Source organism: Pseudophryne corroboree, chromosome 11 (assembly GCF_028390025.1).
Source record: "Pseudophryne corroboree isolate aPseCor3 chromosome 11, aPseCor3.hap2, whole genome shotgun sequence".
Taxonomy (NCBI): domain Eukaryota; kingdom Metazoa; phylum Chordata; class Amphibia; order Anura; family Myobatrachidae; genus Pseudophryne; species Pseudophryne corroboree.
In genome coordinates, this window is record NC_086454.1 from 259,064,107 (window position 1) to 259,077,540 (window position 13,434).

General features: G+C 46.3%; 1 protein-coding gene across 2 annotated transcripts in view; it reads right to left on the minus strand.

The window, feature by feature from the left end:
• Positions 1 to 13,434, minus strand: part of LOC134969417 (receptor-interacting serine/threonine-protein kinase 2-like) — a 144,655-nt gene that overhangs the window by 67,301 nt on the left and 63,920 nt on the right. For both annotated transcript variants that reach the window (XM_063945360.1, XM_063945361.1), the window contains exons 6-8: positions 8,816 to 8,865; positions 6,327 to 6,497; positions 4,587 to 4,672 (exon numbers count right to left, since the gene is read on the minus strand). In XM_063945360.1, the coding sequence (XP_063801430.1) occupies positions 4,587 to 4,672; positions 6,327 to 6,497; positions 8,816 to 8,865 (307 nt within the window). The remainder of the gene's footprint in view (positions 1 to 4,586; positions 4,673 to 6,326; positions 6,498 to 8,815; positions 8,866 to 13,434) is intronic.

Consider the following 13,434-nt stretch of genomic DNA (forward strand, 5'->3'; position numbering starts at 1 on the left):
GGCTGTCGCTATAGCTGGTCGTAGTATAACACCTGTATGTGTGTATATACTTTTTTGGATATTTTCCATCCTCCTATCTGCTGGATCTTTAAGTGCGGCCGTCTCAGGAGAGGGTAACGCCACTTGTTTAGATAAGCGTGTGAGCGCCTTGTCCACCCTAGGAGGTGTTTCCCAGCGCGCCCTAACCTCTGGCGGGAAAGGGTATAAAGCCAATAACTTCTTTGAAATTAGCATCTTTTTATCGGGGGCAACCCACGCTTCATCACATACATCATTTAGTTCTTCTGATTCAGGAAAAACTATAGGTAGTTTTTTCACACCCCACATAATACCCTGTTTAGTGGTACGTGTAGTATCAGCTAAATGTAACGCCTCCTTCATTGCCAAAATCATATAACGTGTGGCCCTACTGGAAAATACGGTTGATTCGTCACCGTCGCCACTGGAATCAGTGCCTGTGTCTGGGTCTGTGTCGACCGACTGAGGCAAAGGGCGTTTTACAGCCCCTGACGGTGTTTGAGGCGCCTGGACAGGCACTAACTGATTGTCCGGCCGTCTCATGTCGTCAAACGACTGCTTTAGCGTGTTGACACTATCCCGTAATTCCATAAATAAAGGCATCCATTCTGGTGTCGACCCCCTAGGAGGTGACATCCCCATATTTGGCAATTGCTCCGCCTCCACACCAATATCGTCCTCATACATGTCGACACACACGTACCGACACACAGCAGACACACAGGGAATGCTCTTAACGAAGACAGGACCCCACTAGCCCTTTGGGGAGACAGAGGGAGAGTTTGCCAGCACACACCAAAAGCGCTATATATGACAGGGATAGCCTTATAATAAGTGCTCCCTGTATAGCTGCTTTTATAATATAATTTTTGCCACTATTTTGCCCCCCCTCTCTTGTTTTACCCTGTTTCTGTAGTGCAGTGCAGGGGAGAGACCTGGGAGCCGTCCTGACCAGCGGAGCTGTGTAAGGAAAATGGCGCTGTGTGCTGAGGAGATAGGCCCCGCCCCTTTTTCGGCGGGCTCGTCTCCCGCTCTTTAGTGTATTCTGGCAGGGGTTAAATATCTCCATATAGCCCCCGGAGGCTATATGTGAGGTATTTTTTAGCCAAATAGGTTTTCATTTGCCTCCCAGGGCGCTCCCCTCCCAGCGCCCTGCACCCTCAGTGACTGCCGTGTGAAGTGTGCTGAGAGGAAAATGGCGCACAGCTGCAGTGCTGTGCGCTACCTTTAGAAGACTGAGGAGTCTTCTGCCGCCGATTCTGGACCTCTTCATGTTTCAGCATCTGCAAGGGGGCCGGCGGCGAGGCTCCGGTGACCATCCAGGCTGTACCTGTGATCGTCCCTCTGGAGCTGATGTCCAGTAGCCAAGAAGCCAATCCATCCTGCACGCAGGTGAGTTCACTTCTTCTCCCCTAAGTCCCTCGTTGCAGTGATCCTGTTGCCAGCAGGACTCACTGTAAAATAAAAAACCTAAGCTAAACTTTCTCTAAGCAGCTCTTTAGGAGAGCCACCTAGATTGCACCCTTCTCGGCCGGGCACAAAAATCTAACTGAGGCTTGGAGGAGGGTCATAGGGGGAGGAGCCAGTGCACACCACCTGATCGGAAAGCTTTACTTGTTGTGCCCTGTCTCCTGCGGAGCCGCTATTCCCCATGGTCCTTTCAGGAACCCCAGCATCCACTAGGACGATAGAGAAAAGGGCCTGCGGAATGTAGGTTAATAATTATCTACAGTACCTCCGGAGCCAGCAATGGCTTGCAGGAGAAACTTCCTCATTATTTTTTTCAGGTTTGGACCCCTAGTACACAGGTCCATGGCCGATCTCGGCAGCCCTGCATCAGGCACTGGGAAGGGACTAAGGGGGAGATGTTTCAAGCCTTCTAAAGAGGACAAGTGGAGATGTTGCCCATAGCAACCAATCAGATCCTAGCTATCATTTATCCAGCACATTCTACAAAAGGACAGCTAGGAGTTGATCAGTTGCTATAGGTAACAGCTCCACTTATTTCTTCAGAAGATCTGATAAATCTTCCCCTGGGGGGAGATGTACTAAGCCTTGAAAAGTGATATATTTCACAGTGATAAACTACCAGCCAATCAGCTCCTAACTGTCATGTTTCAGGCTGGGTTTGAAAAATGACAGTTAGGAGCTGGTTGGCTGGTAGTTTATCACTGTGAAACTTATCACTTTTCAAGGCTTAGTACATCTGGCGCCCTCTAAGATGCAGGAAAGGCTTCTTGTGTCAGGCCTAGGATGGCAGATATATAAGGGTGGCAGGCTGCTCTTTTGTTTCAGCGGTACATATATTTTTACTTACGTAAATTTACTGGTAGAATAGGTTTATTTTTTATTTTTCTATTTTTTTTAAATATTTGTTTATTAGGTAGATGAGATACACATAGAAACAGGCAGTAGTATTGAATCCAGTTAAACATACAGTGTTCTTAGTACATATTAAACAGTCCCTTAAGGAAATCATTACCTGATATAAACTACGTACAGTGAGCCTAATTTTAACCTAGATACAGCTTATACTCATCAATTTTTTAAGATATTAGTTGACAGTATTAGGGTGAAAAAAGTAGCAAAGGGAAAGAAAGAGAGGGGGGGACAGAAACACAAGATCAGTAAACAGGAACGGGAAAGAGAGGTGTGAGTGAGGGGTGGAGTGACCCGGCCGGCCCTGTCCAAAGGAGCGTATCCAATAAAATGAAATCGATGTGTAAGCATGCACATTGTTTGGAGCTAACGGCATCTCCGTGCCTCCTTAGTGGAACGGTGGAGAGGTTTTAAAAAAGGACGTCCATGGTTCCCAGGTCCTAAGAAAGATCTCTGAGGAGCCCTTTAGGATACTGGTGATATGTTCCATAGTATAAATGTGCCATATTTTCCCCACAATTTCACCCTGCGTAGGGGCTTCAGTGGATTTCCAAGTCGATGCTATGGCACATCTAGCTGCCAGGACCATATGGGTGAACAGTTTTGTCTGACATCGCGAGGCCCCCGGGATTGAAACGGAGAGGAGGAAATGCTTAGGATAGAGGGGAATATTGATCTCTAGGATCGAACTAAAGAGAGATCCCAGTTCCTTCCAGAGAGGGAGGAGTTTAGGGCATTCCTACCAGATATGCAGGAACGTACCATCCATTGTTTTACATCTCCAACAAAGTGGAGAAGTGTCTGGAAACATCCTGGCAAGCCGGGTGGGAACATAATACCATCTATAGAAAAGTTTATATGCATTTTCCTTTGCTCGCACACAGATAGAACTGGATGCTAAGCTAGCATAGATATCTGTCCATTCCTCAGAGTCAAATGTTTCTCCCAAATCCGATTCCCATGCCCTTTCGTGAGGTTCCCTATCTGATTGCCCTGGGGGGACCAGTGATCTATAGATAGTGGAGATAAGTCCCTTAGTCGAGTTCTTGCATGATGCATGAATTTCTAGGGAAGTTAACGGTCTATGGTTAATCTGTGTGAGATGCGTGGAATGGAAATGGCGAATTTGCAAGTATTGGAAAAAGATCGAGTGAGGCAATGCATATTTAGATTGTAATTCTGTAAAGGTTGGGAACCCTGCATCTGTGGTCAGGTCATTTAGTAGCATGATCCCCTCCCCGCGCCAGTGGTGCAGTGCGTTAGGGCGACGGCCTGGATAAAACAAAGGATTATCAAATATCGGGATTATAGGACTAGGGGGCGGTGTCAGCTGGAATTTACGAGTAGCCAAATCCCACACGTTCAGGGAGTGGGACACCACTGGGTGTAATTTGGCGGAGCGGGGGCGTGCTGAAGGGGGAAGCCACAGCAGAGAGGAGAGATAGTTCATCTGTAGGGAGTCGGTCTCTATTGAGGTCCATGTCCTCTCCATTTTTGGAGTATTCCATAGAGTACATTGTGCTAGAGTGGCCGCTATATAATAGGCTTTGAAGTCTGGGACTCCTAGGCCGCCTTCGGAAGTGTGTTTTTGCAGTATAACGCGTTTCACTCTTGGTTTCTTTTTGGACCATATGAATTGGGACGAGGCGTGTTGGAGGTTTTTAAAGACATAGGGTGGCACTCGGACAGGGAGAGTTTGGAACAAATAGAGGAGTCTGGGCAACAGGTTCATTTTAACGGCGTTGATACGGCCGATCCAAGAGATATTCTGGCTACCCCAGTTTTCAAGGTCTTTTTGAAGTCGGGCGATCAGGTAGAATAGGTTTATTTTTTTATAACATGATGGCTGATGGACAGTTACAACTAATTAGGGTATAGATTACTCAAAAGAAACATGCGCTGAAACGAGTGTAATTTCGCCTATATGGTGAATTGTATGTATCTGGAAATACTGGTGTTTTTTAGCCGCAGTGTGTGAGTACCTTAGCGGTGTATCCATTCCTATTCCCATGATTTTCTTTTATGTTCCTTACACAAAGAACAAAAAAAAAAAAAGACACAGCAGTCATATAAATGATAGCCCTAATAACACTTCCCATTGTTCTGTGATGTGATGTGATTGAGAGCTTCATTTTCTATGGGTTTAATGTGAAACTGCAGCTGATAATAACGATAAGAACATATCTCACCTTCTCTAACCAGAGGGCGTGAACGTCACGTTCAGTCTCTGCACTAGAAAAAGTCTGCTGGACGCTTCGCAGGCGGGACAAGCATTCTGTAGGCAGAACATAAATGCATAGTAAATGACAAAACAAAAACAATTTCTCAGGCGCTATTACATTATATAAAAAAACACTTTTGGAAATTAGCCTTTAGTGTAAACTGTAAATAGGTCATAATCTATCCTATGTAATCTGTTATGTTGCAGTACTAAAAGACTCAGCATGCACAGACATCTATAGAGCCATATATTTCCTACGTCTGCTCTGCGTTCTACCTGTCCCACTCTTGGCAATATATGGTCTGTCGTAGGTTCTGTGGGTATAGAGGTTTGCAGTTTATCATGATTCTAGTGGTGGTATATTTACTGAACAGTTTCTAGGTTTGTGCTCAGTTGTCATGACAATATACTGTAGCTCTGTGGTGTTAAACTTGCAAGCAGTGAGCTTGCTTCCCTTGTGTCTTTAAGCCTACAGTAAGTGCCAGCAAGAAAGAAAAACAAGACGGCCCTACAAGGTCAATCAACACAACTATTTCCAGCCCACTAGCTGGACAACCACCACTACGCACCACTTTTACCAAGATGATGCAGTCAGGATCCCGGCAGTCAGAATACAGCGGATGGAATACCGACCCTACTCTGAATGCCGACACTGGCATCCAGAATGGACACATCCCGGCGCCAGAATACCAATAGCCAGAATCCTGAATGAGGACAGACCGCGCCGAAACTAAGGTGAGCCTCGGGGCGGGTGTGTGTGTGTGTGGGGGTGGGGGGGGGGGGAGATTTGGGTGTGGCCTGGAGGGTTAGGGTTAGGCACCCCCGCCGAGGGTTAGGCTGCGGAGAAGGGGGGGAGGCAGCGGGGAGTTAGGTTTAGGCACCTATGCGAGATGGTTAGTGTTAAGGTGGGTACACACTAATAGATATATCTGCAGACCAATTGATCTGCAGATATATCTATGGACGGATCGGGCAGTGTGTTGTGCATACACATGGCCCGATCCGTCGGGGACTGACGTCATGAATTGGGCGGGCGTGTACACACGCCCGCCCAGTTCAGCTGTCAATCACCGCCGGCCGCCGCAGCATGTGTACCGCCGACCGCCCCGTACACACACAGCGACGCGCCAATATATCGGTAGTTATATTGGCCATCGGCAGTGCTGCGTGGCCGACGCGATACGTCTGTGAACGACGGAGTTCACAGACGTATTGGCCGTACACACTGGCCGACGGTCCCACGATATATCGGCCGTTCAAGAGAACGGCTGATATATCGACCAGTGTGTACAAGCCTTTAGGCTGTGGGGAGGGAGGGTTAGGGGGTTGGGGAGAGGGGGGAACACCACTACTCACCCCTGTCGGCTTCTAAAACATTGGGAACCTGGCGTCGGTATTTCAACCATCGGGATCCCATGCGCCAGCAAAACATACTGATCCCTTACCAAGTAAGACTGTATAACTTTATACCCACAGGACCCATGAGCGGCCACAAGCACATCTGCACTGTTGCGCCACTGACACACCCCATCCACTACAAAAACAGGGTTCCCTATGTTATTAATATTATAATTGTTATTATTATTACATAATCTTGTATTAAATGTTGTTACACTTAAGCTTTTTCTTATGTAATGTTAGGTCAGATCGTATGTTAGGTCGGATCAGATCGGTGTATAGCCATGTGGATGGCACGTGTTGAACTTACCAGCTGCTGATGGTCTTCTGTTGGGGTTCTGATGCCAGCACACGTTGATGAGCTGATTTAGGTTTGTGCGTTGGGTGTGTGGGAGATCTGTGGCCTTTAGGATAACATCTATGTGTGGTTGTGGTCTGATGCCTCTAATGATTTCGGTTTCCAGCTTCAAGGGGTTATTTTCTATGACAGAAGATAAATATTGTTAACAAAAGCATGGGGATATCTTGGCCCTTTCATAATGTGATTAAAGTGCAGTGATAATAGTTTCTTATATAGCGCAGCAAATTCTGTTGTGCTTTACAATTGGAAACAGAAATAAAACATAACTGGGTAATGACAGACAGTAATAGAGGTAGGAGAGCCTTGCTCACAAGCTTACAGTCTTTAGCTATTTATTTATACATACACGTGTGTGTGATGCACCGCAATGCGCAGGCACGTCGTATAGGTACAAAGCGGATCGTTGCTGGGCGATGGATTTAACGAAGAATCCATTTACACAGCCGACCGCAAGGAGATTGACAGGAAGAGGGCGTTTGTGGGTGGCAACTGACCGTTTTTAGGGAGTGGTTGGAAAAATGCAGGCGTGTCCAAGCGTTTGCAGGGCGGGTGTCTGACGTCAATTCCGGGACCAAAAAGACTGAAGTGATCGCAGTGGCTGAGTAAGTCCAGAGCTACTCAGAAACTGCTAAAATCTTTTTCGGCCCGCTCTGCTGCACAGGCGTTCGCACACTTGCAAAGCGAAAATACACTCCCCCGTGGGCGGCAACTATGCGTTTGCACAGCTGCTAAAAGTAGCTACCGAGCGATCAACTCGGAATGAGAGCCCATGTCTTTTGAGTATAATAAGGTGTCAGTCTTCCAGTGTTAGTAAAAGATTGTCTGTATACAGTAGCTCCTTACAGTGAGCCCTGACCTCGGGCTATGAAATTCAGTACATGCAAGGAAATGGAAGGGCGCACAAAATGAGCATAGTATAAAAACAACCTTTACCTGTGTATAATGCTTACATACATCTAAAAAAACAACATCAAATGTAGACCGCTTAGCCACAGATAAGCGTCCACCATTATCTCCAGAACACACTGTCTCTATCTCTCGCCGAAGCACAGTCTGGCACGGTATCCGTTCACATGGTCGACCATGTTATGGTCGACAGTCATTAGGTCGACCACTATTGGTCGACATTGACATGGTCGACACATGAAAGGTCGACACATGAAAAGGTCGACATGAGTTTTTTTTACTTTTTTTTCTTTTGGGGAACTTTTCCATACTTTATGATCCACGTGGACTACGATTGGAACGGTAATCTGTGCCGAGCGAAGCGGTAGCGGAGCGAAGGCACCATGCCCGAAGCATGGCGAGCGAAGCGAGCCATGCGAGGGGACGCGGTGCACTAATTGGGGTTCCCAGTCACTTTACGCAAAAAACTACACCAAAAAAAAGTAAAAAAAACTCATGTCGACCTTTTCATGTGTCGACCTTTCATGTGTCGACCATGTGTCCATGTCGACCATGTCAATGTCGACAAATAGTGGTCGACCTAATGACTGTCGACCATAACATGGTCGACCATTCATACCGGAACCGTCTGGCACTGCTGCTCAGCTGCCTGGTCTCTTCTGCAGGCACCGGGACCAGCACATGACATCAACACATCTGCCATAAGGAAGCCACACCCAACGCGTTTTGTCACTGTTAGAACTTTGTCAGGGGGTGACAAAGTATTTTCAAGTTTTGGCAACTCTTCTCTCTCTTTTGTAGCAGGAAGAGGAAGTCTGAGATTGGCTCGTAGGGACGTATCCAATTAGCTGCAGGGTTTACAGCATGGGGGCCGGGTTTAATTCCCAGAACTATTACGTTATATTTAGCCCCTTGCATTGAGAGGACTTCTGGGTTTATGCACCGGGAGTCCTATTGTGCATGCGCAGCCTTCGCAAGCCACGGGGGTACAAAGAGGGGTATTCTGCGGGAAGATGCCCATAGGCTGCGCTTGATGCATACTGCCACACTTCAGCACTCTATGAGCATTCTATGAGGACTGCTGTACTGCTTGTCCGCAGCGGATATCAGACATATCTGCCACGGACCACTTTAATGCATATTGGTTTCATGGCAAACTTTAGACAACTAAAGTTTTCAGAAGTTTGACGCATTTTGGAGTTCAGTACATCCTGCCCCATGTGACACATCTGATGTGGTTCAACTTTCCTGCCTCCAAATTGCAGGTTAATAAATCTTGTAGTTTGCCACTGAAAACCACATGTGATATGTGCAAACCACATGCAAAACCACTTAGCAGTAGACATTTTTTCCATTGTTTAATATTGTTTTCGTTACAGCCATAAGACACATACATGTGTACAGTCTTTTTTCATGTTCTTTGAAGCAGTGTAAATAGATAGAAATGCTTTTGTAGTAGTAAAATGAGGAATTAGCCATCTTTCGTAGTAGGAAACAGTGTAATGTGATTAGGAAAGAGGAAATGAGCTTACCAAGGAATGGTCGTTGTCTACTTAGGCTTTCATATAGAAGCATCCCGAAGCTGCAGAAAAAGTAATAATTGCTCAACGTAAATAGTAAAGCACACAAAAATAAATATCAGTAACATTCCAAACTATATGGAAGGAATAATATTTTATGTTAGCGTCAAGATTACTAACAGTTTTATCTTTCTACTTGTATTGGTAGGATGTTTGGCATTTAGGAGCCTATTTTCCGTATGGAGAAAAGCCCATAACCCATCAAAAATGAGTATTTTTCCAAGAGACAGAGCTTATCCATATTTCAGAAGCCAATAGTACATATGTTCTACTTATTTTTAATAAAGGTTTTATGCAAATACTATTTGGTATAAATCTTGTATGCAATACGATTCTGATATAAAAGGAATAGCTATTAGTTTTACATAGATATCTAAGTTTTATGATCTCAACTTTCTAGGCTATGGGGGGTATGCAATTAGTTCCGATCATTTCGGAGCTAATGACTTTGCCCCACATGAGTATTCAGTTAGGGCTGTTTTGAAGACATTTTCGACAATATCTTTTCACCTTTTTTATAAGGTGAAAAGGCATTGGCAAAAAATGCCTCAAAATTGGCGAAAATGGCCCGCATTTTCGACGGAAAACAAGTGGATTCGCCGATCCACGTGTTTTCCGCCCCTGCTACATTTTTCACCTAGGCGAAAATCCGGCCTTGTTATTGCATAGGGCTAATCTCCATTCGCACTAAAAATACAAAAAAAGCTCAGTTTTTTCACCTAGGCGAAAAAACTGAGCTAATTGCATACCCCTATGGGGGATATTTCTTAATGATCCGATTTTAGAACTGATAATTAGGATTTCTTTTTGCAGAAATAAGTAATGATGGATCGCTAGAATGTATAAAAAAAACACATACAGGGTCAAGGCCTACTCAAAGAGTCTCTATGGACTCCAGGGAACGCAGGTCAAACTTGCCAAACATCACACCCATATCCTAATGAAATGGGCGGGAAGAAGTGCCCCATAATGATCCCCCCCCCGTGTAGTGATTCACAAAAAACAAGCCCTGTGGCCAGAGTGATGAAACTACCTCATTTTCCGAGTATAAGCACCACAAGGAAAATATTCTGCAATAGTGACAATTGCAAATAAGCAGAACACATTGAACAGCCATACAGAAACTCAACAGGCAGAAGAGGAGCAGACAAGAAAATTATTAGAAAACTTATATAACTAAATGTAAAAGCAGCAAACCAAAATGAAACCCAATAAGTCAAAAACAGATAGGAAGCAAGGTATGTCATGTGAAAAAAAGGATTCCTAATGGTAGCTAATACTGGAAAAATTCAGTCATAGGGCCTAATTCAGTAAGGATTGCAAAGTCCGCTAATTAGCAGAATTTGCAATCCTTCTGTTCGCCTACTGCACAGGGCAAGGCCGTCCATCACAGGGCAAGGCCGTCCAGCATGCTGCCGCCTCTCCCCCCCCTTCAACAAGCAGAAATTGCGATTGTATCGCAATTTCTGCTTGTTAGCAGAAATTAAGGATGGCCCACCGCCATGGTTCCAATCGCGGCGGCTGCATGTTACGTCATGTAGCCACCGTGATTAAGCCCCTGTTCGCACTGCACCGACCCCCGTTTGCCAGTTTCTGCCCCGCAATGCTCCATCTACGCCCTGGGAATGGAGCGTTGCCGCCCCGCCTCTGCCTGATTGACAGGCAGAGGCGATCACATATTCTGCCCCCCCCCCCCCCCCCTCCGGCAGAAAATGCGGAAGCATGCATAGGATGGGAGCTGCACATGTGCCCGCATCTTTTTCTCATTTTTTGTGGTTGGATCGCACACAGCCATCCGACTTGAATGACCCCCATAGGGTCTGGTTCAGGTTTGTTAGCAAACCAAAAAAAGTCATCAATTGAGCAAAACCATGTTGCACTGCAGGTGGGGCAGATGTAAATGTACTGAACAGCCTATACTGTAAAATTGTCGGCCAGTGTGTACCAAAGATATGTCAGTGAACGCCGTCGTTCACATACATATCGCGCCGGCCCTGCAACACAGCCGATGGACGATATGTCTACAGATATATTGGCACATCGTGCTGTGTGTACAGGCGGTCAGCACGAGCCAGCCCTAATTGACAGCGCAACTGGGAGGGAGCATGCAAATGCACGCGCCGTTCGTGACATCAGTCACGACGGCTCAGGCAGTGTGTATGCCCAACACACTAACCGATACGGCTATAGATACTGTATATCTGCAGATCCATTGATCTGCAGATATATCTTCCAGTGTGTACCCACATTGACATGTGCAGAGAGATTTGGGTGGGATGTGTTCAAACTGAAATCTAAATAGCAGTGTAGAAATTAAGCAGCCAGTGTTTATGCACAGAATCAATAAAACCCACCCAAATCTGTTACACCTGACCCCCCTGCCAGAGACGTGCAGTCAGGGAAGGCAGTGTCTCCCCTGCCATAAATGATTAGAATAATATAAAGAAGATACTTATGACACATATTCTGTGTCATAAGTAATTTCTTTATATTATGCTACCATTTCAGTCCTTTTAATCAGTTTGGGAAGCACTTATAGCAGTGCCTCCTGTCAACAATAGAAATGGGCTAAAACAGGGGGCAGGGCCAAGCACTGGGCCATAAAAGCTCATTGAAAAACAGCGGGGTAAGCGGCACTTATGCAAGTGCCTCGTTGACAGGGGAAACCCGCCCCTGTCAGTGAGGCAGATGTGATTGGACAGCGGATCCAGTACTGGATCCGCTGATCCAATCACCGATATGCGGTGGGCTGAAGCGGCGGCGGGACCCGGCGCTACTGTGGAGCTATCACTACTATACAGTAGCACGGGCGAGTGAAGCGGCAGCGGGACCCGATGTTAGAGCTGCGCTGCCTGTCACTACAGCAGCAGGAGCTATGGAGGCAGCGGGCTGGGGACAGCGCGGCGGCACTGGGCAGCGCTGGAACTGTAGCTCACCTTCCTCGTCCTCCGCTCTCCTCACAGAAGCACCTGCATCTTCTGGGATGGGGGCCCATCGCCACACAGGCGAGGGGGGGTGGGCAGTGACTGGGCAGCTCATCCTCAGATCACCTGGACTGCAGCTCACCTTCAGATGATCAGGGGGTGAGCTGCAGTCCAAGTGATCTGGGGGTGAGCTGCAGTCCAAGTGATCTAGGCCAGATCACTTGGACTGCAGCTCACCCCCAGATCACTTGGACTGCAGGGACAGTGAGGAATAAATAAAATAAATGTAAAAAAATTATATATATGTATATATCACAGCCGCCCACCGCTGACCAACGCTCACTGCCGCACGACCACTGAAAGCTGACCACCGCAGACCACAACTGGCGGTGGTCAGAGGGACATCAACGCCGCAGCAACAAAGGACAGCTTAGTACCGCCGCATCCCCCGCAGACCATGTGCTCCTCCGCCGCTGACGACAGTCCCTTCTGCACCTCCGCTGCACATATCAGGTAATGTTTCCCTGCTTCCCTACGTCTCTGCTGTCACTTTCCCTGTCCCTTCTGTCACTCTCTCTGTCCCTGCTGTCACTCTCTGTCACCGCTGTCACTCTCTGTCCCTGTCCCTGAAATGTGGCTCATACCATGTGCTATAACGTGAATTTCGTCTCATACCGTGTGCTATAATGTGAACTTCGTCTCATACCGTGTGCTGTAATGTGAATTTCGTCTCATACCGTTTGCTGTAATGTGAATTTCGTCTCATACCGTTTGTTGTAATGTGAATTTCGTCTCATACCATGTGCTGTAATGTGAATTTCGTCTCATACCGTTTGCTGTAATGTGAATTTCATCTCATACCATGTGCTGTAATGTGAATTTCGTCTCATACCGTGTGCTGTAATGTGAATTTCATCTCATACCGTGTGCTGTAATGTAAATTTCCGCTCATACCGTGTGCTGTAATGTGAATTTCGGCTCATACCGTGTGCTGTAATGTGAATTTCGGCTCATACCGTTTGCTGTAATGTGAATTTCGTTTCATACCATTTGCTGTAATGTGAATTTCGTCTCATACCGTTTGCTGTAATGTGAATTTCGTCTCATACCGTGTGCTGTAATGTGAATTTCGGCTCATACCGTGTGCTGTAATGTGAATTTCGGCTCATACCGTGTGCTGTAATGTGAATTTCAGCTGATACCGTGTGCTGTAATGTGAATTTCGGCAGATACCGTGTGCTGTAATGTGAATTTTCGGCTCATACTGTGTGGTATAAGGTGAAAGGTGCACCAGTATAGTATAAGGGGTCCTACTACACTGAAGGACCCCCCCCCCCCATTTCAGTGGCCATGCCCCCTTTTCCAGAGGCGCGCACATAACCAGTGCCTCCCCAGCCAATGTCCTCACCGCACGTCACTGCCCCCTGCAGTGCACATGGTTCTGCCCAAATGCTAACTTTTTTGGTTTGCTAACAAACCTGAATAACCCCCATAGTGGTTTACTGCAGATTAAGTTTGCAGTTCCACAGATGTTCAAGCCCAGACAAAAAATTCTAAACATCTGGCAATTGGGAGAGGGGGGGAATGATTTTTTTAATAAAATAAAGCACTATTATTTTAGTTATATAAATATTTTTTTTTATTGGA